The sequence below is a fragment of the Pangasianodon hypophthalmus genome, chromosome 18 (genome assembly GCF_027358585.1).
Source record: "Pangasianodon hypophthalmus isolate fPanHyp1 chromosome 18, fPanHyp1.pri, whole genome shotgun sequence".
In the NCBI taxonomy this organism is placed as follows: domain Eukaryota; kingdom Metazoa; phylum Chordata; class Actinopteri; order Siluriformes; family Pangasiidae; genus Pangasianodon; species Pangasianodon hypophthalmus.
Window position 1 is genome coordinate 19,574,245 of NC_069727.1, and position 27,961 is coordinate 19,602,205.

General features: G+C 38.4%; 1 protein-coding gene across 2 annotated transcripts; it reads right to left on the reverse strand.

Moving 5' to 3' along the window:
* Positions 1-26,696, reverse strand: nrf1 (nuclear respiratory factor 1). 2 transcript variants are annotated; one of them, XM_026943465.3, is made up of 11 exons: positions 26,539-26,696; positions 22,296-22,532; positions 19,404-19,518; positions 19,163-19,289; positions 18,931-19,074; positions 16,760-16,918; positions 16,363-16,569; positions 13,433-13,534; positions 13,106-13,263; positions 11,273-11,397; positions 1-1,598 (listed from the first exon to the last, which is right to left on the reverse strand). In XM_026943465.3, exons 2-11 carry the CDS (start codon positions 22,510-22,512, stop codon positions 1,438-1,440), a joined length of 1,515 nt encoding a protein of 504 aa, XP_026799266.1. In that variant the 5' UTR covers positions 22,513-22,532; positions 26,539-26,696; the 3' UTR covers positions 1-1,437. The 2 variants fall into 2 exon arrangements, with proteins under 2 accessions (XP_026799266.1, XP_034169025.1); XM_034313134.2 differs by having other exon boundaries at positions 22,296-22,418; positions 26,539-26,679.
* Positions 26,697-27,961: the final 1,265 nt, after the last annotated feature.

The window sequence follows — 27,961 nt, forward strand, 5'->3', positions numbered from 1 at the left end:
TTTGATTAAGAGAAAATGATTTTATACTGATCTGCTGCAGTTACATGTTACATTTACACAATCTACTGCAGTTAATAACCTGGATGCAGAATGGGACATTATTTGGATATACTGCAGGGTTAGGCCTGTATGCATGCTTTCTCCACTCTCCTCCTCCACAAGAGCAGAATGGCTTTAAAATCAGGCACTGCCAAATGGGGAATGGATCACAGTTTATAAGGCAACCTAATTTGTTCCCTATGATCAAAAACAACTATGGACATAATGAGAAGGTTATATGGATGACAGGTGTGCTGGTAATGTTATAGATGTTGTATCTGCCCTCACTGCAGGAAAAACTATGCAATAAAATGCAATACATTGTAATTTTAAAGATACAATCAGTGATCAATTTAGTTTAGTCAGTACATCCATGCATTAAGTGGAAAAAAAAGTTGCATGACAGCCATACATATGATATCAAACCTTAACAGCTGCTGGCATGATCAACAAGGTTATAAAAGTAAGTTTATAGAGTCACAGAATAAGCTTCATCTTTATACACAATAAAACACAATTGTTGAGTTATTTCTGGCATAGAATAGTGGTGAAACTATGCTTAGGAAAAATGCTATTTAAATTAGCAAATAAGGCAGTGAGCAGTTGTGGAGGAACACAATTCAAATTGAGCTGATTTAGATTTACAGGATGCAAATATCATAAAATATGTGTGACAGAGTACACCTACATATACTCAAAATCTTATGGAGCATTTATAAATGGTTTAAAAATGGAGAGTATGTGAATATTAGGGTCAATAGGAGATTTGAAATCCTTTTAGTACTACTTAAACAGTGTGCTAGTATTAAACATCAGTTTAATGTCAGTGAAAAGACATTTTAGTGACCTTCCAGTTGTAAGATAATACTTGAACTCTATGGTAACAAATATTTGGTGCAACAGGAATACCTCAGTAAATTTAGGGACATATTTGTATTCTGTAGATTAATTTGTGACACATGCAAAAACAACACAAAGTACACTTTTTCTGCTGGCCTACATCAGTTCTATCACAATGCAAGCAAACACAATAGCACAATTTATGACTTTTATGACAAAAAGTAAAATGGCACAAACACATTGTTCAGAAATCAACGTGTCAATGAAATGAATTCAGCTATTAAAACAGATGAAAAAAGTATTTTTGGCGAGGACAAAAATGTAGAAGAATTTTATTCAGGGGCTGCTGCTGCCACACTGAACTTGGTCCATTTATTTGGTCTATTTATATCCTATGACTAGAAACACAGAGGACGAAAAAAAATCCAAACATTATTTGAAACATAACGATTACACTACTAAAAAACAAACATGAATCCTTGATAACTTTTAATTCCCTGTTAAAAATATCCATTTATGGAAGGGCACAGGTTTTTACCCAACATATTTGCAAGTGTGTCACTGTTCTAAGGTTACAACCTCCACAGCTTGCCCATCCAATGTTACAGTGTTGTCAATGCGTGTGGCAACAGGAGCCATGGCAACTTGAACAGGCCGATTTCCCTGGGCCAAACTGGTAACTACAGTCTGATACATACTCACGGGAATCTGGACTAAACCTAGGGAAGGAAGCAGAGGGAAAGAATATGTTAAAAATACAAATGATTACTGAATAGCACTACTGATAAAGTTCATGACTGATACAATACTCACACATTTGTGCATACTAGGGATGTAACTAAATACAAATGCATTATTTGGATTGAATAGATAGCATGTTCTAAATGGATACAAATACAGATTATAGCAATGTAGAGTCAGCTTTTTCTTGCTAAACAGGTAAAGCATTTTAATTGTTCTCTAAATATTGTGCTGTCTAGTGAATGATAGACTACGATAGCCAACTTATACTTATTGTGAAATTGTCAAGTCAGCTAACATTAGGCCGATTGTTGTGTTTCTTTGTACTATATTTGTAAGTCTTCTTGCTGGTGGTGTATTTGTTATTCTTTTTTATCCTTGGCTCTTTGTTTTAGCTGGAGAGCTAATGTTAGCTGACTAGTAGGCAACAGTGTGTGTTTCGCTTTTGTATTTCAGACTCAGACTTCAGATTTTGTATTTCAGTATTTCAAGATGGGCCAGAATAAGTAGACCTAAGTGACTTTGGTGATTGTATTTTTTCAAAAACTGTCTATTTATCCTCTGTTCTACATTTTAGATAACAAGCTAATATTAGGTGACTGATCACTGTACAAATACATTTAGTGCTCTTCAGAATTATTGACAGCCTTCATAAAAATGTGAAAAAATTATTGCATTAATTGAAATTCTCTTATGTTTGTGCCAACATTATTTACACACCTAAGGAATATGTATAATAAATTCAAGCCAATAGTCATGCTTGAAAAATGAATTTCAGGGCACAAATCAGGTAATGGATATATAAAATACATAAGCAGTTAAAATACCATTAAGCACAATAAGGCAGTCATAAAAAAGAGACAATTTGCCCAGAATTGGCCCCACTTTCTGCCTCCACACAGTGAGGAGGAGGATGAAGAAGGTGGGGGAAAAAAGCTCAAACAACACAGTTTTAAAAGTGCACAAAGTTGTTGATTGTTGTGTGTCAAGTTTCAAAATAAACTGTTAAACGCCACTTTCATAACAACAAGCTGTTTGAAGGCATTGCAAGAAGGAAGTCCTTTCTGAGAGCATCTCAAAAAATGTAGTGACTGAATTTCACCAGGTGCACACTACAACTGGCATTGAGTGATGTGGACAGATGAGACCAAAAATCAAACTTTTTGGTCATGCACACCAGACAGAGAAAAGCAACTGACCCCTCACTATAAAATGTGGTGGTGGCGGCTCACTGATGCTTTGGGGCTGTTTTGTTTTGATGGCATCAGGAATTATGTAAAGTACTAAAACCTGGCTGCCTCTACCCGGAGGTTCAGACATGCAATGCTCCTGTATTTCTGAGCTCAAAAGATCACTTATTGCCTCATTTTAAATATTATTTTTGGATCATTTGTTATGCAGGGTGACAATACTTCCGGAGGGCATTGTACATGTGATCAAATACCGCCTGCACACCTAATGCACATTGTGGTTATTCTTGAATACTCCTGTTACCTTCTTTCTTATTCTTTATTATTTGCCCCATTACAGTGCCATCTCCTACCTAACTACATAGCTGCCAGTCAGATTGACATGCCACACTTCAAGCTGAAATAAGCTTAACTGACATGTCACACTGATGTCGTTTTTAATACTCAGTAGCCTACTCATGAATACTTGGGCACGTGTCAAACTGCATAGTATTGTTCTAAACAGTATGTCTGTACACATATTATGTAAATATGACCGCAACCAACACATTATAACCAATTACACACTAATACAAACACATTAAACACATTTGGACTGAACAGATAATGTGTTCTGTATTAAAACAGATACTAATGCAGATACAAATAGAAGTTGCGGCATTCAGGTTTTTCCCCAAAGGTCCTGCAGGAGGTTGATGTGAGCGAGTGATCATATCTGAAGCTCACACAACAAAGGAAGAGCACATTCATTAACACAAATGTCAGTCGCTGCATGATATATTTAGGTCCATTCATTCATCCTTAGTAACTGTCTGGTCAGGGTTGTTGTGGTTTAAATTAGGCTATTGGTTTGTTCATATTTTGGGAAACAGAACCAACTACATGCACTGGAAAATATCATGGGTAGGTACAAACCAAACTAATAACTGCCTGAGCAGCCCTGTGCACAGCTGTTGTTTGGACCAATTATGAACTCCAGTGAGGTTGAGTCAGAATTCACAGACCAGGGTTTGTTTCCCATGTTTTGAGACAGCATGATAGGGTTTATACTTAATTACACTGAAAAACAAATAATGGCCAATGCAGAATAATAGGTTTAAATCAGAATACAGATATAGATTTGAATATTTGGAGCACTAAACAGATACAGATATCGGCATTGCATTACACAGCTACTGTACACCAGTGATGTCACTGAGATGCAAATAGTCTCAAGTAGTCCTTGAATGTGTATTGTGTACTCCCAATCATTACTTAATCCACACAGGGAAGGTTAGCATAGCACAAGCCACATTATGAAATGTTCTTTGGCATGTTCCTTGCTACCTGGCAAGACAGTAATAGTAATGCACAGGCAGAGAAGCTGTGTTCGAATTGGCAGGAGTTTTAGAATATAAACTTCATAAGCCAGCTTATATACCTCCTCCAACACAGCCAAAGTACCTCCCCCTAGTTATCTAAAAGACAGCCTGGAGAGCCCAGAATAAATAATAACACAACACATGGAGAAAACACAAAGAAAGCTACCAGACTTTTACCAGTCTTTTAGCTAGATACATAGCTAGCTCTGCAACATTTGCCTCAGAGTCACATAAAGAACTGCAGAGTGACTAAGCTCAACCTATGGAATTAAAGCATAGCTACCCTTTCATCTTCAATAAGAGCTTGTCTTTTAGCCTGTGAGCTTAATGCCATCAGCATCGGAGACAAAGAGCCCGGGAGAGTGCATGTGAACTCACTGCGCAGGCCTGTCTGAGCAGTATGCTGACAGATCATGACATCATTTCCCCTCCATGAAGCCCTTATTTTTTTAGCTAGCTTGCATGAGCCAATCAAGCAGAATGAATACCGTACACCGACTGTCACACTGGCAAACTACAAAAACATCCTTTGAGACACAAACCAGATACCACCATACATAATACATTTGTACACTAACGCGGTCATTGATTTTTAATGATTACATTAATATATGCATGTACTTCATTTCAATTTCTCCCACTTAAAACTAGACTTATTTTTGGTAACACATACACTAAATGATCACGATACTGTCAGGTTAAACAAATCAACAGTATGTTGGCTCTGGTAAGTGTGATTTTGTTGAGAGTAAAGGTAACATTAACTAGCTAAACTGCTTAGCATGTTCTTTCCTAGATGTGGCAAACAACAGTGATAAAATAGCAAGACGAAATTAATAATGAATGGATCCTCCATTTTTACAGAGACCACAGTTCTGATGTCTTGTTTTCCTACTGCTCTTAAGACACAATCCACAGGTCAACGCTCCCTTATCTACCTTATCCAAGGTAAAATCTACCTTTAGCAAAAGTCTGTCAGGTCCTGTGTCCTTTCCCTTTTAGTGAATTGGCTTTCCTACATCACTTTAGCATCTCTGCTGTCTATTTCAATAGTCAGATTAATCCTTGTGAGGGAAAGCATGTTTAAAATGTTTTCCTGCAAGAAGTTTGCAATTGCTCTTTGGTCCAATCTACCAAAGAGATTGAAATTCCCAAATCTAAGATATATCAATTTATCAAAGCTATTTAAACTATTTATTAAATTTTTACATGAACAGTGTATATGCAACCCTGAGTGTGAACTTTATAGGTATTTTCTATAAATGACTACTTAATAATCACCTCACATAAAAATTCAGCTCACACATCTTGAAATATTTTTACTCTCCTTTTTAATTTGTATTTATTGATTTAAACATTTAAAGTTAACTTTGAAATAATGTGTTTGGTTCTATCATATTAAACATGTTTTTCTTAAAAAGAAATAACAGTAACAGTAGTGAAGAGAACCTAAGTGAAGCACAGGTTCAGCAATCAGACAAATGGCCTTTAGTTAGCCAGTCATCTGAGAACATTAGAGAGAAGGCAGACTGGGTATGTGTGGTGTGCGACTAAGTGGTCATGTTGCACTTCAATTTGGGAGTCAGCGCAGTAAAGAGGGCAGAGAGAAGAGTAGAGCGGACTGATGCAATAGAGAGAGCAGTGGGCAGGGCTACACTGCTGCACTGCAGTGACAAACAATAGGGCAATTTAGTCGTCCACAGCCTGCCTTTTACTACTGCCAGTTCTTCTAATGCTGTTTCTCTACTTCTGCCTCTCTTTACATACATAAACTTTCCTTTCTCTCCCCAGCTGTGTGCAGTGCACATTACAAAATAACATTTATTAAATATTAGTGGCTTCAAAAATATACACACCTCGGACCTCCCTTGTTTTTAAAGTCACTATGTGACCATGTTCTTGGCTCCTGAGGATTAGTAAGGTCGGTTAACATGCAAGTTCATTCAATAATTAAAACACATTAAAGTGTACCAATAACTGTATGTATGTATTTTTTTTGTTATACCACACGAAGAGCAGCCAGAGAAGGGGACCCTGATCCTACATCGGTTATCCAAACATGCAATCCCAAACAGCAGCGAAATCAGGATGAGTCGACTCAGCTAGACTGATTTTTCTTAATTACACTGTGTATGATTGTAGTGGTTTACATGAAGCATCGTTATGGGCTGGAGTACCGCCATAACTCTCTCCCCACGTCTAAATCATCTGCCATTGAGGACTGCTAAGTGGCAGAGAGAAAGGCGCTAAGTAAAGCAAATCAGGTGCAGCCACCTCAGACAGGCCACTTCAAAGCTGGTCATGCTTGTTTTTTTATTGATTAAATAAATAAGGTCAACAAACTGCTTATGAAGCATCTGCTGTTGACTGTTCTCTCACTCTTTCCGTGTTATGGTTTCAAAATAGTTAATTATGATAACAACAGGGCTAATTTATATACTATTTATATATAGTAACACAGTATAAATAATATAGAAACTCTACAACTCTCTAAACTCTTCCCACTAAAATGTTGATGTTACTAACAATGAATGAAAGCCAACTACTAACAGAGCCAATTACAAAAAAACTCATAAATCCACCTAAAACACCTAAACATCCGGAGCCTAACACCAGGTCAAGGCGGGAAGATTCACCCTGGATGGGACCCTAGTCCATCACAGGGCATCGCGCGCACACACTCACTCACATCCATAAGCAATTTCGCATAGCCAACCCACCAATCTGCATATTTTTCCTCCAGTAGAAAGAAGCCAGAAATCCCAGAGGGAAACCACACGAACATGGGGAAAGCGAATGAAACTCCACACAGAAACCTGAGCTCAGGAATGGACCAGGGACCCTGGAGCTGTGAGGCGACAACGCTACCCACTGCGCCATCATTCCTTCTAGCACAGAGAATGACCAAATTTATTAAAAAAAAAAAAAAAGCCTGGACTCCTAGGCAATGTCATCAGCTAGACAATCAGAACCAGTTCAATGAATCAGCCTTTAATTTGGGGAAAAAGGAATAAATCTTCAAACACCGGGCAGTATTATTTGTGAAATCAAGAAGCCACAGCGGTCTGGCGAAGGCCAGAGTTGTTGTTTTCTTCATTCATATATAGGTGCATATCAGTCTAACTTTTTACAGTTCTCTCATTTACAAAACGCAGAAATCACTAGAGCCCAATCACATGATGCATGAAGGGTCACTCTTGGTTCCTCACAAGGTTTCGTCTGCATGCTGTGTAAGGGGGAATAAGGGCATTTTGATTTTATCTATTGTAAGAACTGCTATATTAAAGACGAAGAAACATTGACTTTGAGACTGATACAACAAATAAATCCAGACTTTTTAATATGGCTCCTTAATGTGCCATTTGAAAGACCCAATGATCCAAATGTAGTTTTATGTTAGGTTTATCATTAAAAGAAATGATCTTTTTTTCACTCTTAAACTTTGTGAGAGTATGCATTAGATTCCTGTTGCTGCCTTGGGCAAGCTAGCCGACAGCTGGCCTTGTGATTAGCCTATGCACTTATAATGGAGAGGATCAAAGCCCTTTAAGAGGGCTCCATAGGGACTTGCCTGTGGTTACAATGGATTGGGGGTCCACTAAGACACCAGCAGGATGGCTACTACTAATGGTGACCAGGCAAAATAAGTGTACATGCTCTTAGCTAATACTGCAGCAATATAAACATTGTAATCAACAAATATTTCATAAATTTATATTAATTTTATATACGTATATGTATATACACACACACACACATAAATTTAGAGTGCAACAATACATATACACAGACGCATAGTCATTGCTGCAAATCATGGATTAATTAGAATTGTGGAGGGTAGAGTGGGTGACATGGATCTTACATGCACTCACACACACACACACACACACACACACACACACACACACACACACACACACCATCTGTTCCATAAACACCCAAAGGATTATTACAGACCAGCTTGCCCGGTCTGCAGATCTCTCTCTCTCTCATCTCCTGTGTCACCTTATAATATGTACTCTACCAACATAATCACTGAGCTTAAGGACTCGGGGTCAGGATATACTGGGCACTCGGTTATGTCACTTATTGCATTATAATATCTGTACTTGGACTGAACAATATATCGTGTTAGCATTGACATCCCATGTTCTGCACATGCGAGTCACATCACAAAAGGCAGCAATAATCAAAATGGGTTGTAATCATCAGCATAGCATCAGTAATGTTATGCTAATGTTTACTGTTTACGAAACAAACTAGCAGGGTTTGTGACTTCAGTGACCTCATGGTGAATAGATAATAATAAATTGATTATTAAATAAATAAATTACAATAAATTGATTATAAAAGATGAATAATTTTTAAACTATATGCAAAACATGCTACCTATAGAAGGGTTCTGTTTGAATGCAATGGGCCTACTTTACCTAGCGGGATACAAATTGATTTATTTGTAAATCATTTGCAGGAGCATTTAAAAATGAAATTTGGTATTCATAAAAATCACGTAATTTCAGAAAAATAGTCATATCCTAGTTGTGCTCCTGAGTGTGTGTAAATTTACACATACGAAGACAGGTTTAAGTGCTTATTTATTTATATTTACATACACAACTGTAATGAAAATTTTGTGAAACCAACATAATTTTGTGAAGACAACACAAATCCATAAATTAAGACATACAGTTGAGGTCAAAAGTTTACATCTCCCTTTCAGAATATGCAAAATGTTTATTATTTTACCAAAATAAGAGGATCATACAAAATGCATGTTATTGTTTATTTAGTGCTGACCTGAATAAGATATTTCACGTAAAAGATGTTTACATAAAGTCCACAAGAGAAAATAATAGTTGAATTTATAAAAATGACCCTGTTCAAAAGTTTACATCCCCCTGATTCTTAATGCTTCAGAAGGTTCAAACGCTCACTGATGCTCCAGAAGGAAAAAACATGCATTAAGAGCCGGGGGGTGAAAACTTTTGAACAGAATGGAGATGTGTACATTTTTCTTATTTTGCCTAAATATCGTATTTTTTCATTTAGTACTGCCCTTCAGAGGCTACAGAAGATAGTTACATGTTTCCCAGAAGACAAAATAAGTTAAATTTACCCTGATCTTCAAATTCTAAAAGTTTTCACTCCCCGGCTCTTAATGCATGTTTTTTCCTTCTGGAGCATCAGTGAGCGTTTGAACCTTCTGTAATAGTTGCATATGAGTCCCTCAGTCGTCCTCAGTGTGAAAAGATGGATCTCAAAATCATACAGTCATTGATGGAAAGGGTTCAAATACACAAAAAATGCTGGAAAACCAAAGAATTTGTGGGACCTGAAGGATTTTTCTGAAGAACAGCAGGCAGTTTAACTGTTCAGGACAAACAAGAGACTCAGGAACAACTATCAGTAAACAAAAAAACACAGCTGTGGATCATTCAGGTAACAACACAGTATTAAGAATCAAGGGGATGTAAACTTTTGAACAGGGTCATTTTTATAAATTCAACTATTATTTTCTCTTGTGGACTATATGTAAACATATTTTATGTGAAATATCTTATTCAGGTCAGCACTAAATAAACAATAACATGCATTTTGTATGATCCTCTTATTTTGGTAAAATAATAAACATTTTGCAGATTCTGAAAGGGGGATGTAAACTTTTGACCTCAACTGTATAAGACCCAGTCAATTAAGAAGAAATGCCTTCAGTTAAAAGGAAGACATGCTGCAATGGCTCAGCGTATAAATCAATTCCATTTGGCACAGCATCTCCTTTTAATGCTGTGAACCTGTACTAAGTGACTGATCTGGTGTGTCTCAAGCTGCAATGGCCCATATATTTGCTAGTGAGCACGGCATCGGGGAGGGCGCACTGGTGGTACACTAGATATATTCTCTCTGTTTTTATGTCAAACCATTCTCGTTTCACCTTACTTAACTCCAGCAGCGGCTAATAGACTTTGGTGGGGCAGGACATAGCCTCAAACAAAATTAATTTGAGAGGATATCAGACATGACTTATGCTATAGGCTACTATATTCACTATCTGGTGAATAGTGAATGAAGACTTTATTAAGATTAACATTTGTTAAACAGCTGATATAAATGGTGGGGCTCTGCCACACCTGCCTCTGTGGACGAGCCACCACTACTTACCCAGTTTGCCTTTTCTGTAATTTGGATACAGATTTTGGCCTTTAGCACGTGGTTGTTATGCTGCTAATAATATATTGTTATTCACACAGATCTAATCAAAATAACTTCCATTTCTGCCACTGAAAATTTATTTATTTATTTTTTTTGTAGTATGTTATTTTGTGCTTTGTCTCTTAGCTTTGCCATGGAGTTTTGTGGGAGTCACTAAATGCAAATCAGCTGTGACATGCATGTAGTTTGCACTTTACACAAAAGATAGATAAGTGAGGCACATTCTCAGGAAGCTAATGTTAATAAAGTTATTTAAGTGTTGATTATTGTCATTTGCTTTCTGACAAGGACAGATAATTCATGCCTTTCTGGATACACACAAGCTAGAACTATTATTGTTATATCCTTTCCCAAGACACTGCCAGAAGCATGCAGATGTGCTGTAATTGAAATGCCCCAGGGCATCCACTGACTTGTGGAATAGGGCTATCAACATAGGTCTGTTAAAAATATAGGTACAAAACCTTTCAGTGTGAAGGATTTGACTGAAGTGCTCAAATTTTATAAGACACAAAAGTACACCAGGAAATTAGTTTGCATAGCAAATGTGCTCCCTCTCCTAATCCAAAATCCAACAAATAAAGCTATGGCATTTCATTTTATATGCTTTCGATAAATGCATGCAATAATTGTTGTTTGTTACATAGAGCATATATTTATTGACATTTAATAGGAATAGGCTGCGTACTTTAAAAGTGCACTGGAGTGTTTTCCCTACCACAATATAATGTTTTATTTATGTGCAATAAAACCCCAGTAGTTTGAGTTTTAAGTAAAGTGCAGGACTAAAGACTTGAGGCAACTCTGACTTCAGCTCAGAGACTTGAGAAATAAGTTGGAATTGCAAAAAGTGATGTGTGTGTGTGTGTGTGTGTGTGTGTCTCTTTATACCATTGGCATCTTGCACTCCAGTGAGAGCTCCTACTGCAGCTGCTGTCTCTCCTGCCAACACAATCTGTCCACCTCCTTGAAGAGTAGCCTCTGCCAGCGTTGCCACAGCATGGGCTGCTGCCTCACTATAACATACACAGTTATGTTAATGAGACTTTTATTTCACTTGGAATGTATTTGTCCAAAACTAATGGTTTTGCTACTGGCTATTTATAACTAGCATAAGCTCTATGAAACAATAATGAGTAAACTCATCAGGCCAGGGGTCTGACACACATTCTAGTGCATACTGCCCCCTGGTGGAAAAAAGCTTCTCTACTCAAAAGCTCAAATTCTACCAATATTGGGCCTCATTTATCAAGCCGGATTGTGAATGAATTTATTTGTAAACCTGAACACAAGAAATTTGGTATTCATGAAAATCCTGTAATTTTGAAGAAGAAAAAAAAAACACTCATACTAAACTCATGTTTTTAAGTGTGTGTAAATTTTCACATAAGACGACCAACTAACGTAAACCTCAACTGATTGCTTCAAATCACATAATGTGCTCTGAGTTACTGCACTGTACTAATATACAGATTACACTGTCCCAAGCTGCACTTATAAAGGAATGGATATTTAGAGACCAGAATGATTTTTTTTCTGGAGGATGAACGCTGGTTTATAAATCAGTCGCGTTTGCATGGCAGCTCCTTTTAATTCTGTACAACACTTCAGAGCCAGGACTAATGTGACTGACAAAAAGATCCTGGCCATTCCTGTGCATGTCCTGTCTAAGTTCTGTTCATCATTGGATTTCTGGCTACTGGCACATTTCAAAGAGTAAGAAGTGACTGATCTGCTACGTCTCAAACTACAATAAGCCGTATCCTTGCTAGTGTGCCATGTGCCATCGTCCGTATACATCAGAATTCCTCCTGCAGCCCTAAATGAAAACCCTAGTGAGGATGTGGTTAGCACCCATCAGCGCCTCTTCATGCATCTGTAAAGCAAAGGTTTCAGCCATCCATTTAATTTACATAGCAAGATTTATTTTCACATTTTCCAGTGATTGGTGTATTTACTTTAAACATGAACTCGTCGCTGACAAGTGCAATATCCTGCACAGCTCTGCACATAGCATCCTGCTTTTCCAAGACAGCACTGTTGAGGACTCTCTCCATATATTGGCCTTTTCAGGTGCTGTGACTCAAACATACTTTCACTTCTGCTTCTGAGAAATAATTCTTTTTTTTTTTTTTTTAGCTGTTAATAGATATTTTGTGCTTCCTGCTCTGTAGAGTTTTGCCTTTCATGGAGCTTTGTGGGCATCAGTAAGTGCAACGCAGCAGTGCTGTGCACGTCCTCAATTTAGGGGTGTCTGCCATTTATCAATAAACGCACATGAATATGAAGAAAGTCAGCATTTCAGAAACTTTTGTAAATCCAGTGGATTTTTCTGTCTTTTTTTTGTCTTGCACAAATATTTACACACAACTTTACTAAAAGGTTTATGAATGAAGACCAATGTCTTTACTACAATACCCGATGTGTAGACAGAGAACAAAGAATAACGCATCCTCAGTGTAATGTGATTGAGGGGGAAGGGTAATAGGAACAGAATGTTCCATCAGTGATCCTGCTGTCTGCTACCTCTACTTTGCTTACCTGTGATAAACAAGATGTAGATGGGCTCAGGTGAGCTGTTGCAACAGGTCTCTAAGGACATACACCTGAGGAGGAGACTTGGCTAGGGACTAAAGCTGCTTTAGATGTTACACACAACTCCCTGCCCCATCCATTTCCCTTACTCATTCTTTCCCTCTTTCAAGCAGTCCTTCCCCTGTGTACCTGTTGAGTGCCATGGTAACTGTTGCTCCTGGCTGCATATCTTGGGAAGCAGCAACAGCAGCCTCTGCTAAAGAAGCTACTGCCTGTGTAGCCTCAGATGCTTGCGTGGTCTGAATGGTCATCTCACCTCCCTGCAATGTTGCCCAGTTCTGCTCGACCTGAAAGAAAGCCATAATAAAGACGGAAAAAATATGAATATCTAAGTGAATTATGAATTATTACATAGAATGTAATTACCCAACCAAATGCAATTAGGAGTGATAATGTACTTATTCACTTATTCTAAGACGTATATTACATCAGATGGGGGTATGTTTATTTTCTTACCTCCCCATCCGTCACTGTAGAATAGTTCACCTGGGCAACAGTAACAGTGCCTGGTAAATCGGATGCATCAGTAAGTGTGGCTACAGTTGCTCCAGTGCCCACCTGTCAAGTCAGTTATGACAGCAAAATGTGAATGTGCCAATTATTAAGTATTCATTATTACTTTACTTTTAAATATTCACTTATTACTACTTTATTATTACCTCATGTAGATTAGGGATTAGGTTGGCAAATGACTGAGTACAGATACTCCATTATGATGGATAAATATTTGTACATACGTCTACTGTAAATTAAATGAATATGAGAGTTGTCCTCACTAATACAAGAAAATAAATTTTTATTTTATATAGTAGTTTATTTTTAACTCTTGAGCACTCAAGAATATTATATCACATAAAATGTATAATCATTGTTTCTTAACCTTGTTAACCACCTAAACCTAGGAATGGATTTGGGTTAGAGTCAGAGGCCCTTTTCAGACTTGGCATTAAATAACAGGTCACTAACTGCAGGAGATTATCATCAGGTGCTTATGTCAACCAAGTGCAGCACCCAAACTAACGCAAGGTGACAATATTACAGTTTTTTTTTTTTTTTCAAGATACATTTTTGCAAGTACAGTTCTGTGCAAAAGTCTTAGGCAAATGCAAAGAAATGCTGTACAGCAAAGATGCCTTCAAAAATAATATAAATTAAATGTTTTTACATTAAAATAATACTACAAAGAGCAGTAAACAGTAATAAACTGAACAAAGTCAATGTTTGGTGTGAGGATCAGGTACACTTTGTGTAATCGTAAGAAATTAGCATCTTGGATACGGCTTGGAGTATCTTGGAGAAACTTCCACAGTTCTTCTGGAGACTCTGACTGTCGCATTTGCTTCCATTTTTTTGTCTGAAAAGTGATGTCTTATGTAACATATTGCTTTCTTTACTGATATACAAACATTTGTTCTGTAACATTACATTTTTTGTTGGAAAATTAAGGTTTTTGTACTGACTCATAAAATGAACATTTATTAAAAAATGTGTTCTAAACAAAAAAGCAGAGGAGGTGCTTCAACCCTGTTGTTTTTGATAGGATTTTTCCTCTTCCTGCTCGTCTTCATCAGGATTTTTAGGGGGGCAAGCACCAGAGGTTTTTGCTTGGATTTTTCTTCTTCTACTTTTTCTTCCGCTCTTCCTCTTCCTTCCAAAACTAGTCAAGCAGATTTGTTTTGTTTTAGCAAAGTCTAATCTGGCCTTTTTGTTCATGAATGTTACCAGCAGTTTGCATCTTCAGGTAAACCGTCTGTGTTTACATTCATGAAGGTGTCTCTTGATTGTAGACTTTGAGAATGATACACCTACCTCCCCCAGAGTGTTCTTGACTTGGCTAGATGTTGTGAAGGGGTTTTCCTTCAACAAGGAAAGAATTCTGCGATCATCCACTTTAGTTGTCTTCCGTAGTCGTGTTGTTGAGCTCGCCAGTGCATTCCTTCTTTTTAAAAATGTACCAAATTGTTGATTTTCATCCATGTGATTCCACTCCCAATGTTTCTGTTATCTCTCTTATAGGTCTGTTTTGTTTTTTCAGCCTAATGATGGCCTCTTTCACTTGCATCGACACGTCTTTGAACCCCAAATTGAGAGTTCCCATGAACAGCTACCAAATGCAAATTCAACACTTGGAATCAACTCCAGACCTTGTATGTCCTTAATTTATCATGAAATAACGAGGGAACAGGCCACAACTGGCCATGACACTGCTTATCAGTCAATTGTCCAATTACTTTTGAGTCTGTGAAAATGGAGAGACTCTGTAAAAAATGGCTGTAATTCCTAAATGGAACATTTTTGTTAAACCCCTTGAGTTAAAGCTGAAAGTCTACACTTCAATCACATTGTGATTGCTTCATTTCTGTACATCATTGTGGTGGTGTACAGAGGCAAAATTATGAAAATGGTGTGATGGTCCAAATACTTATGGACCTGATTGTATATGGTGCTTGTACCTTCCTGTGTGTTGCATTTAATGCTTTCATTCATTCATCATCAGTAAGTCTTTTACACTGGTCAGGGTCACTGTGGTTGCATTTATTACAAATTTTTTTATTTTTTGACAAACAGAACCAACTCTATTTGTCATTATGGATGCGTCAGGATTGGGCAAGCTTTCTGTGGGAGCAGAAAGGATTGGTCAGGATGCCTTCGGAAGTGGGGTGTGGAGGGAGATTGGATTAAAAACTGTCCTGCACATACCTCTAATGCAAAGCTTTGAAGCAAAGAGGGATCAAAGTTGAGCTTCAGAGTTTTGGTGCATAGCAACCGTTTGTTATACTTCTACTGATGACAGTTGAAAAGAGCCCCTCTGCACTTTTCTGCTTTTGTACATGGGCGGTGTACACCTATGTCTGTTTCTGTACATGTGCCAAGGTTGAAAAAGGGGAGTAGAGGCAACTCAGACCTTTCAGTTTCACTTGAGGCACATTCGTAAAAGATGGCCCATAGCCTGATTTTTAATATGTCCTCAAAAAGATGCATATTACTGAAAAAAAGCAAACATTTTCAAATTCTAAGTGAGTTTTATGAGAGCTGAAAGTTACAAGAATTAAATGGCAGAATTGAAACATGCAAGAAACATGTGAAGTAAACGCTGATGTGATCAAAAGGCGAGTAAATTAGATAAGTAAGTGGAATTTGATTTAATAAATTCAATTTAAATAATAACTAAAATACAAATTAAATTAGTCAAATTTATCATGTTGGGTTGGACATCATCATACCATACAACTCCCAGTGAAAGTCAAGGTGGTAATTGTTGGTGCAGTGATGAATATTCACACTGCTGAGGGTGGTGAATTTTTTCATATAAAAGTTAATGTTCACATTTCAAAGGTTTCAAAGGACTGTACTTCACAACAGGGTGAACTGAAAGTAGAGCTCACCTGTATAAGCGAGACGGTTCCATCAGGGTTACTGATTGTCTGAACGACTGTTTGTGAAGGCACCAGGTGAGCAATGCTGTGTGTGGCTGCTGCAGCAACCTGTTGAGGTGTGATTTGCTGGTCTTCAAATGCATAGAGTAAATCCTCTCTCCCATGTTGCTTGTAGCAGTTCTTAACAATCGTCCTCAGGGCCTGCGTCCATGACACCTGTTGCCAAAGGCAAACACTCATAACTCCAAAACTACAATGCTTTGCCTCAATAACAGTGGCCTCACTTGCCTCAATAATAAGCGCTTCCTTTTTAAGGGACAAAAACTAATCTTTTACTGGGAAATTCACGATATCTGAAGGAAAAATATTGAACACAAACTATGGATGGTGATTTCCATGACCATACCCGCTGTTTCTGGTCCTCTGTACGCACATCACTTCGCACATTGGCCCAGGGAATGTCCTCTGGCCACCAAATAGGTTTGCAACTCTCCTTACCCCAACCAGGTTTCCCCCGACCTGTAGAATATTTCAGCATCTCAGGAATGAAAGCTCGGAGCTGAGCCTGAGAAGGAGTATGAAAAGACATAAAGGTTAGCGTGATCACAAAAAAGGTTGTGTGGAACAACTGAATATAAAAATATCTTTTTTAAAAATTCTTTACTAGATAAAATAATAAAACAATTTCTTTTTGTCAAAATGACGAGGTTATATTATCAGGTTAAATGTGGAGTGACTGCAACAGGCCTGTGTGCTTTATCAGAAGCTGTACAGATGGCCTAATTAAATGACCTGAACACTCAGCTGCTTCCTTCATCCTACTGCTCCTAATCCGCTTGGGAGTCAATCAGAAGCCTTGGAGCTTTCCTTGATGAACTGCATAATTACCCATATACACACCCCCCAGATCCGAGCTCTTACATGCTGATTCCTGCAAAGGCCTGCCTCTCAAATCTACAAACCCCCAAAGGCGTGCCTGTGCTCTGGAGACCTTTCTTCAGGTTATGTTCACACTGCAGTTAAAATGGACACAAACACAATCTTTTATCTCGTATCTAACACAGTTTTCATCACAATGTGAAGAGGAAAAACATATTTACTAAGTCTCAACTTCAGCCAGTGAACAGCACAGAATGAAAGCTAAAATTAGTGTTGTACTAAATATCGGCACTCTTGGAAACACCACTTGTCCAATCAGATTAGAGGACCAGAAGTAACTGTTGTATAAATAATGATTTTATCATCGCTACACAATATTACAAGTGACACAATATCCAGTGACGTTTTCGACGATTATATTGTATTACAAGACCTGCCATCCGTTACGCATTTTATACAGGTGTGCTGCAATTTAACATGCGAATACACTACTACAAATATATGCCCAAAGAGAACTCTCCCATAAAATGGGAGATGAGCCAATCGATATCTTCCTGGAAGCCTAGCCTCCTTCTCCCTATCTCATGTGCAGAACAGCGAAAATGCCAGACATTAGGCAACTGATTTGTAAAAGGATTATATTCAAAAATGTACCATTACATTTTTTTTTGTTGTTGTTGTTGTTTTTTTTTAACTGTTTACTTAGTATTACTACAGAATCACTTACAAATCCACCATCCAGTTGAGATTTTGCGACTGCAGCTACTGGCTAACTGCTCCAACTGCACAGCTGATAATATTTATGATGCCCTCCAGCACTCTTCTTAAACCTAAAATGAAGGAAATGCTTGTTTCCCTGTCTTTTTTTCCAGATACTGATTCTGGACTGTTTACAGCAATTTTAAATTGGAAAATTGCAAGCAGTGAAAAAAATCAGTATCAAACAAGACTAACAGGTACTGAGGTACAGCCCAGCTCACTTTGTGGAGGAAATAGCGACAACATGGAGGATTACAGGGAATTTACTGAGACAAGCAGAGGGGCATGCACTTATAAATGTGGCCAAGAACCACCTACTTTCACAGTAAGAAATCATCTGACTGACATTGCAAACAACCAACAAAAACCTTTTCCCACGGCCTAGTTGCAAAACAACATTACTTCAAACAAAGCTTTAAAATAATATTTAAAAAAAAAATCCTTTCTATTCTGTGACTATATGTTGCACCAGAAACAGTTAGAAGTTTCACCACTGTGAACTGGTGCATAGAACTGTGTGGAAACACAGAGAGCCAGTCAGTTTGTAGCCTTTAGGATCCTGAAGCTTGCAGCCAGAAAAGTGTTTAAAAGTTTTTAGATGCTGTGACCAGAGCATGTGGGGTTGAGACATAAAATCATTTTATTACTTTAGTTTATAACTCCACCTAGATTAAATATTTTGATTAAAAAAAATCATGCGGTAGTGTCAGATGCAGTTGTGCACATGCACTTGAATTGAAGTAACGCATCCAGTCTGTTTTCATTTCTTGAATATATGATACGACAACATATATTTAGCTTTCATAAACCTAGAAGACCATGCACTTAAAACCTGAGACATGCTATGCAAACTGAAACAAAGAAAGGTGTTTGTAATCTGACGTGGGACTGTGAGAAATGAGCGTTTGCCTTCAGTGCCACCTGCTGATTTGAACCCACCTGTGTCATTTTATCCACAGACACAGGGATGCCATCAATGGTAAGTGGAGGTAGTTCAGAGCTCAGGTCTCCACCACCAGGTGGTGCGTGTTCAGCTAGGGCATTTTCCAGATCCTCCAGAATCATACTTTTATACTTTCTGACCTGACAGAGAACAGTAAAAACTACACAATTTGAAACAGGTATTAAAGCTAAAGGCATTAAGACAAAGAAATTAGAGACATACACTTACCACATTCTCCAGTGGAGCAGCACCAAACACCTTAAAGACAGCATTAGGCTTAGACGGAGAAATACAAAGAACAATGGCCTGCTGTCCAACTCGTGTTGTGTATTCATCCAGTGTTGCTCTCAACTTCCTAGAGATGAGACCTCTCTTTAAGATTTAAAAATTCTCTACTTGCTGGTATTTAAGGGATCAGTCCCTCAGAATCAATCAATGCACACTGCACAATGTAAAGCACCACACTTACCTGAGCAGGCGAGTCTGCTGTCTTTTGCGTATTGATGGGTTTGACTCAAAGATGTGTGGTCTTTTGCGTTTTTTCCCTGTTGCCACAGCAGCAGCAGCTGCCATGCCGACTGGACCTGAAGGTTTGTTTGTAGGTATAAAAATTATTTAGATTGCTTCCAGAATAAATAATTCCTGTTCATCAACAGCACACTTTGACTTCTTTATCAACACACTTTAACATGACTCCTTAAAATATAACATTTTAACATTTGGTGAAATGTTATCAGTAAGTACCTGCGCACATTACTTCAACAAATATGAAGTATGTGAATAAGCAGAAAAACAAATGAAACTATCCTGCTGAAGGCAAAAAAAATCCATTTGGAGGTGTATTTAATCCAATTTGCAGCAAACACCTGTGACTACAGTGAAGCACTATAATATACTACACCAATCAGCCATAACATTAAAATGATTGACAGGTGAAGTGAATAATATTGATTATCTCATTACAATGGCACCTGTGTAAGGGGTGGGATTTATTAGGCAGCAAGTGAACAGTCAGTTCTCAAAGTTGATGTGTTGGAAGCTGGAAAAATTGGCAAGCGTAAGGATCTGAGTGACTTTGACAACGGCTAAATTGTGATGTCTAGACAACTGGGTCAGAGCATCTCCAGAACAGCAGGCCTTGTGGGGTGTTCCTGGTATGCAGTGGTTAGTGGCTACCAAAAGTGGTCCAAGGAAGGACAACTGGTGAACCGTCTGGTCTGATCACACAGAAGAGCTACTGTAGCACAAACTGCTGAAAAAGTTAATGTCGGTGCATCGCAGCTTGCTGCTTATGGGGCTGCGTAGCTGCAGACCAGTCAGAGTGCCCATGCTGACCCTGTCCACCACCAAAAGTGCCTACAATGGGCACATGACTCTTTCAGCAGGATAATGCAATCTGCCACACTGCAAAAATTGTTCAGGAACGGTTCGAGGAACATGACAGAGTTCAATGTGTTGACTCGGCCTCCAAATTCTCCAGATTCCCCAAATTCCTCGGTCCGATCCAGCATCTGTGGGATGTGCTGGACAAACAAGTCTGATCCATGGAGGCCCCACCTCACAACTTACAGGACTTACAGGATCTGCTGCTAATGTCTTGGTGCCAGATACCACACACACCTTCAGAGGTCTTGTGGAGTCCAGGCCTCGAAGGGTCAGAGCTGTTTTGGCCACAAAAGGGGGACCTACACAATATTAGGCAGGTGGTTTTAATGTTATGGCTGATCAGTGTATATCACTGCCTGTATACACAGTCCTCTCTGAAAGTATTGGACCAGCAAGACCAATTCTTTTTTTTTTTTTTTTTGCTATACATTGAAGACATTTGGGTTTAAGATTGAAAGATGAATTTAAGATGATAGATCAGAATTTCATTTCCTGATATTTACATCTACAGTAGATGTGTTAGAAAGACCACACAAATTTTAGGTGAGCAACAGTACTGGAACAGATAGTCCTAAAGTAAATGAAATTAAATAACACTTAATATTTGGTTGCATATCCCTTGCTTGAAATAACTCATATACTGAAGAACTGAAATAATCAAGACAGCAACCCAATGATATCACCAAACTCTTGCATTCTTCTTTTGTGATGCTTCACCAAGCTTGTAGTGCAGCTTCTTTCATTATATGTTTGAAGGGAGAAACCCTGCCAAACAATCTCCTCTTCAGGAGGTGAAATGCTGCTCAATTGGGTTAAGGTCTGGTGATTGACTTGACCAGTCTAAAAAACTTCCACTTTTTTCCCCTGATGAAGTTCTCCCTTCACTGCTGATGAGAGGTTTGCATCTTGTGGTATGGATTCTATATTTCTGCTCTCGAAGTCTTCTTTGAACGGTGGATTGTGATACCTTCACCCCTGCCCTGTGGAGGTTGTTGATGTCACTGGCTGTTGTTTTTGGGTTTTTCTTCACATCGCTCACAATGTTGCTCTCATCAACTGTGTTGTTTTCTTTGGCTGATCTGTTCCATGTCTGGCTGTTAGTACACCAGTGGTTTCTTTCTTTTTCAGTACATTCCAAATTGTTGTATTGGCTATGCCGAATGCTTGTGCAATGGCTCTGATTGATTTTCTCTCTTTTCTCTGCGTCAAAATGACTTGCTTTTCTCCCATGGTTTATTTTCTCTCTGGTCTTCATATTGGTTTATCCTTTTTAACATCAAAAATGCAGTCTTCACAGGCAAAACCCAGGGCTCAAACCAAGAGTAGACATTCAGAGCTATTAATTAACAATCAGTCTACCAGGTCACATCTGAGTAACAAGAAACATCTGTCAGTCACATGTTCCAATATTTATGATCACTTGAAAAATTGGTTGGGTTCAAACAAAAGGTGCCATGTTCTAAGTTGTTTGACACATCTATATGTAAATATCAGGAAATGACACTTTATACTGAGTCACGTTACTGTACAGATCGAAGCAACTGAATACTGATTATTGCTTGGAAACATGTTAAATATTCACTTTCTTTAAGGAAAAATGTGATTTGATAGGTTAAAGAGTGCATGATTATTGCAGAGTGCATGTAGTGGGAATGTTGCATGTGTGGGTGGTATGAGTTTTGGTGGAACAAGTTTGCGTTCCTTCCTCCCACCATCCAAAATATATTTGTATGTGCTGCTTTTGCATTCTACCCAAACTACTCATACATATTATTCATCTGTAAAAGTGTCAAATTCAGTGTTTTCCTGTAAATGTCCTTGTTGCACATACTGTAAGGACATCTAGCACTTCCTAGTATGATTTTAGTCACCTGCAAAGCACTACTAAGCACCTCCAAATTTCAAATGATACCTTTTCTGTCACCAACACTGGACCAAAAAATTAAGATTTTTTTCCCCCTGGAGTGTGCTGTACCTGCAGCTGCCAAATGTGCTGTAACCTCATCTGTTCCTGCTGAGTTTAGGATGTCAGAGTCATCGTAAGTGTCATCATCAGGGGAAGAAGGAGAGTCCTCATCAGCACTGAGCATGCCGTGCTCTGTGTAAGTAGACACATGAACCTGTTGAGAAACAGCATGGGCCTCGATGGTAGTCATGTGCTCCGCCTGATGTACTGTGTGGTCGTCCATCATTTCATACAGCTTTCCTTAAACTAATACACAAACACAGCACCCACATAGACACACATACACAAAGCACAATTTAAATATTTCAAGCAATAACTGATAGACTATATTTGCAGACACTTAAAGAACCTAAAATAGACCCTACTTTAAAATAATTATTCTTCCATCACAATAAAAGCTCAGTTGAGAGCTAAAATAAGCAATAAACAGAATTATGTACCTTTAGCTCTTCTATTACCTCCCACATATTGTCTCGTGTATTTCAAGACTGCGTATCATTACTCACTTAAACATTTACTGACAGTAAATAGCTGTTAATTATGAACACTTGACTAATTCTCACAATTCTCGACAGCCTTGTGTAAGATACAAGTTTGACTCATCATGCAAAGCTGTAAGATTCAAATAACTTAGCAGCTTCTGCTTCTGAGACTTGAGTGTGGTTTACATCGGCCTCAGGTGGTGATGCAATACTTAAAAACAAAGAAACAGACTATGCCTTGCTTGGTTTAGAACACAATTTCTTAGGACACCAGTAGGGGCTGCTACAGAAGTATCTATTACTTCGAACTAATTTTTATCAGTTTGCCAAAATTACATCTACATCGTGGTGAAATCAGCACTGGCACAAATGAAGGAGCTGTATGGCAGAGCTGAATATTACAGATTTGGTTTATCATCGGCTTTAAACTTTACATCTTCCAAAACACTGCATTATATACTTTATTTGGTTATTAGTACTACATGCTTAACAAAATTCACCTGGTATGGATTTACTGTCTTTGTTTAGAATTTAATTGCAAAAGGTTCAGAAATTGGCTTGAAAAATATGGAATGATAAGTAAAAATTATACTCAGAATAAACATGTAAACATGCAATTTTTCCTTTAAATACAACATCAGGATATCATGAATCACAGGAGTTTCAAAGTGTAGATGTGCTTTTTCACTTTCATCATTTTCTCATCTCTCATACACATCTTTATTTACAGCTACTGAGGCTTAAAAGTATTTGCAGTGAGAATGAATACTTTGTTGAAAAAAGTAAAAAAAAAAAAGTGTGATTAAATGTGTGATATAACTGTAGATTCCCTATACATGTCACAGATGATGCCAAGGCCCATATTACCACTATGGACAGAACAGACGCACTGAACACCACATCATTTCCTCTGATGCATCCAACTAATAAAACAGTGGCTCAAATTATAATTAAAATCATCAAAATCCTTCAGGATGATCCTGAGACTGCTTCCATTATAAGGAACCTCAAATCATCTCCTAAACAGATGCTCACCAGGTATAAGTAACTACAGTACTTCTGCATGCAACCATTCAAAATGGTCTACTAGCAAACTAACACAGGCCCTGATGCACAGGTTCCCAGCCCTGGTCCAGGAGAACCCTCTATCCTGCAACTTTTAGTGCGTTAGCCCGCTTCAACTAATTGGGTAATTAACAGCCCTTCCTGAGTTGGTGTGGGTGTGGTAGAGCAGGGAAAACACTAAAATGTGCAGAACCCCCTGTCAGTGACCTGATGTATCAGGTTTTGTTGCTCATCACTCCTCATGCATCACTGCAGGACTTGTTTACTGTCTCTCCTGCTAGAGATACACCTGGATAATACAGAGTATTAAGTATGCCTGAGTTGCCGTTCCTAAATACCTAGCCTACAGCTAAGCATCTGTTAGCACCCACAATTCCATCACTCCTCGTTCATGGTATTTAGGAACGGCAACTCAGGCATACTTACAACAGCCATGTATACAGGAATATTCTGACGCCTGTACGCATATAAACATCGTATTTGGAATATGGCTGCAACCTGAATATAGAACTTACACGGAATTTGATGTGCATGTAAACGTAGCCTCTCATTCTGTTAAAGAATCTCTGAGCTTGTAGACAAGCGAGTTCCCTCACTTCGTTGCTCCTCTAGTGATACGTTCTGATGATACGATGATGCTCAACAAAATGATCAGCCAGTCTCGGTTTCTCTGATCTGTATTATCCAGGTGTATCTCTAGCAGGAGAGACAGTAAACAAGTCCTGCAGTGATGCATGAGGAGTGATGAGCAACAAAAGAATGCGGACTGAGCATGTGCATGTATCTCCTTTCAGTGGATTTTCTGAGTAAGGTGTTTACATGCAACACATTTCTGATTCAAACAGCCATATTCCGGGGTGGGAATCAGAATATTGTCTTAATCTGAATCCGGCAATCGTTTTGCAGCATTTACATGCATGACTCAATATTGCCAAATTCTGATTAATATTGGAATACTGATGTGCATGTAAACGTAGTCAGTGTCATGTTTTTACTGTTATTACATCATTAAGCATTTTATAGTGTCCTGTTTCTCTGGAAAATGTGTGTACTCCTCTTAATCTACTGTTTGTGATTCCTATTCCAATTAGGAAATGTATTTTAAGCATTTTTAATGTTAATATTGCACATTTTAATTTAAAAATAGATGCTGATAGAGATGAAGGAGGATAATCAGTATCCTTTTAATTTAATGCTAGGATGTTTTGGTATGTCTGTTTTCATGACAGTTGTCTATTAGGTACTGCAGAAGGTCCTCTCTATAATAGATCTTGCTCGACTCCACTTCTTGATCTTGATTTACAGGGAAAATCCATCAAAGTCATGGTGGAGATTAAACCCTGGGGAACACTGGGGGTAAAGTGGGGATACACCCTGGATATGACATCTCACACACACCCACACACCCCTAGGGGCAGTTTTTCATTGCCAATCCACCTACTAACATGTTTTTGGAAAGTGGGAGAACACCGGAGATCTCGGAGGAAACCCACAGAGACGACATGCCAAGCTCCACATGGCCAGAGCTCAGGACTGAACGAGACGCTGGAGCTGTGACGAGGCGTCTCTACCACCAAAAACATCATTCTGCTCTTGGTTTGAGTGGCAATGACATCTAAAGGATGATTTATGTAACGTTAGATTACTGAGATTTACAGGAACATTTCATTTAAAAAATAAAAATGTAAATTGAAAAGCCTTATTGAGATTGTAAAAGTGTTACTCCAAACACTCATTTAAAGAAAGATAATCATCCATCACTTAAAAACTATTTACCTTTTGTTAAAGTAACTGTTTATAAAAACATTAATGATTTAATTATGTGGTAATTTCCAGCTGCATGTCTACACAAAACAGTCAACAATAATGCATCCACCAGCATTTATTAAAGCTGAAACAACTGAAACAGCTATATAACAAGCCTCCATGACCTGTATATTATCTTGATTTCCAGTGAGTATTGAAATCTACAGAACAGTTGTTCTGGTGGTGAAGTTTATTCACCTGTCCTGCAAACTATTCACTTACAAACTACTGACACAGAGCAGCCCGGCTAGTTCGCCTGGAGAAAGGACCCAATCTAAAGGTGCTAATTAACGCCAAAACAACTGAATATTACTCAATTCCTCTGCGCATTCATTGCTACTCTTCTATTACAGTTTCGCAGTAAATAAATATCTGAACGTTAAAAGTGGTTAGTGAAAGCAAAACCCGTCGGCGAGAAACTTATCAAGTTTAGTTAGCCTTTAGCTTGATTGCTAACTTGCTAGTTAGCTGCGAACTGCAGACATCAGGTATTACGCTATACAGCCCGAATTAATGAGCGGAAACAGGTGATAAATATTTTGTAATATAAAGTTTGAGTCGTTGTCTGTCCGTGTAGAAGCCACGAAGAATCAATCAACAGGATTGTATCTACAGCAAACAGCTAGCTAGCATTAGCCGTTTCAAACCCGCCATCACAGGACTAACGCGGCTTTAATCCCAGGCCTAGGCCTACAAACACAACACTGTTTTTATTTGTAGTCTATTCCTGTTGAAAGTAATGGTGCGCTGTGAAGAAAGCCCGACAAATCCATCATGTTGGGCTCAGCACTGCACTAACGCAGCCTCCACAGCTGCTTTGAGGAGTGTGCGCTGCCGGGTTTGTTGTTGCGGCTGCGCCAGGGCTGAAATAGCTGGAGATTGCGCGGTAGGGTACTAACCTCAGAGCGGCTGCGCTACTCCGGGCCTGCGCGGTACAGCGGAGCTCAGACTGTGACCTGCAATGGAGGACAAAGAACACAGAGCGCGCGCGCACACTCTCACACACACACACACACACACACACACACTCTCACTTACACACACTCTCTCACACACACACACACACACACACTCAAAGCTGTAGCTTAAAGCTAATGGAGCAGTATGGAATAAATCCCGCCCACTCTTATTTCTGTACACTCTTATCAAAGAATAAACAAACATCAAGTTACATATTTAGATATTTAACAATGTTTATTCCATGTGAGTTTTTTGGTGTGGGTTTTTTAGGGATGTAAAAGTGTGCAAGAACAGCTACAATATTCTTAGAAGAAAGTGCATTTGCTGATTGTTATACAGCCCTGTATAATATACTGTACACGCTCAGATAAATAAACCAAACTAATAAGCAAAGTAGTTTCACACAAACACAAAATACAGGAATATGCAAGAAAGCAAGTGTGCTTTGGTGAGCCAAGAAGCCTGAGACTTAGTTTCATGCACAGACCTGAAAAATTCACAGTTTATTAGAGCATGTTATGTAGTGTGCTTTTACTCATGAGTTGGTTGTTCCTCGTTTGCACAAAAATACATTTTGAAAATTTTATTTAACTGATGTTATTATGTTTATGCTTTGCTCATGCTTATACACTAACACTGATAATGCATAATACTAGCAAAACCAGAAGATCTGAAACTGGTTAGCAGAATAGTCCCTTACCCATGTCTCAGTAAACTTTTCTCTAAAATTTAGGTAAAATTAAAACAATAATAATAATAATAATAATAATAATAATAATAAGTAGAAGAAGAAGTAAAGCTGCAAGCAGCATTTTCAGGGGCCAAGCACCCAAACTTGGTGAGCTGCACATTCACAGACACACTACAGTTGTTGCCTAAGCAATCACAGGAAAGCAGAGCCATAACTTTAGGCGAAGGGATTCAAGAGTGATTTGTAGTTTCACTCATGATGTGTATGTTTCGACCACGGACAGTGGTGGAATTCTCTAACTGTAGGAAGAAAGGTCTAGATGAACAAATGGGCAGCAGGGTGGCATTGCTGCTGCAGCTGCCGCTACTGCTGTGACCTGTGGAGTCGTCTGTTGCTACGTTGACCTGTGGTCATGATTGCTACTGCTCTGACCTAAATTTTTTCTTCTTGCAGTTTAAAAACATCCAAGGTATTTATGTTTTTTTCTCATCAGTCTGGGCCTTTTTTCCCACTTTGTGCAAGTATCTGCACCTAACTTATATCTGTCTTATATTGTGTTTGTTTTTTATTGAAAATTGCTCAATAAAAATGCTATGTGATATTAAACCCTGTCAGTCATGTGTTGTATGTGTAGTAGGATAAGTTTAATAATAAGTAGAACAGTAGACAGT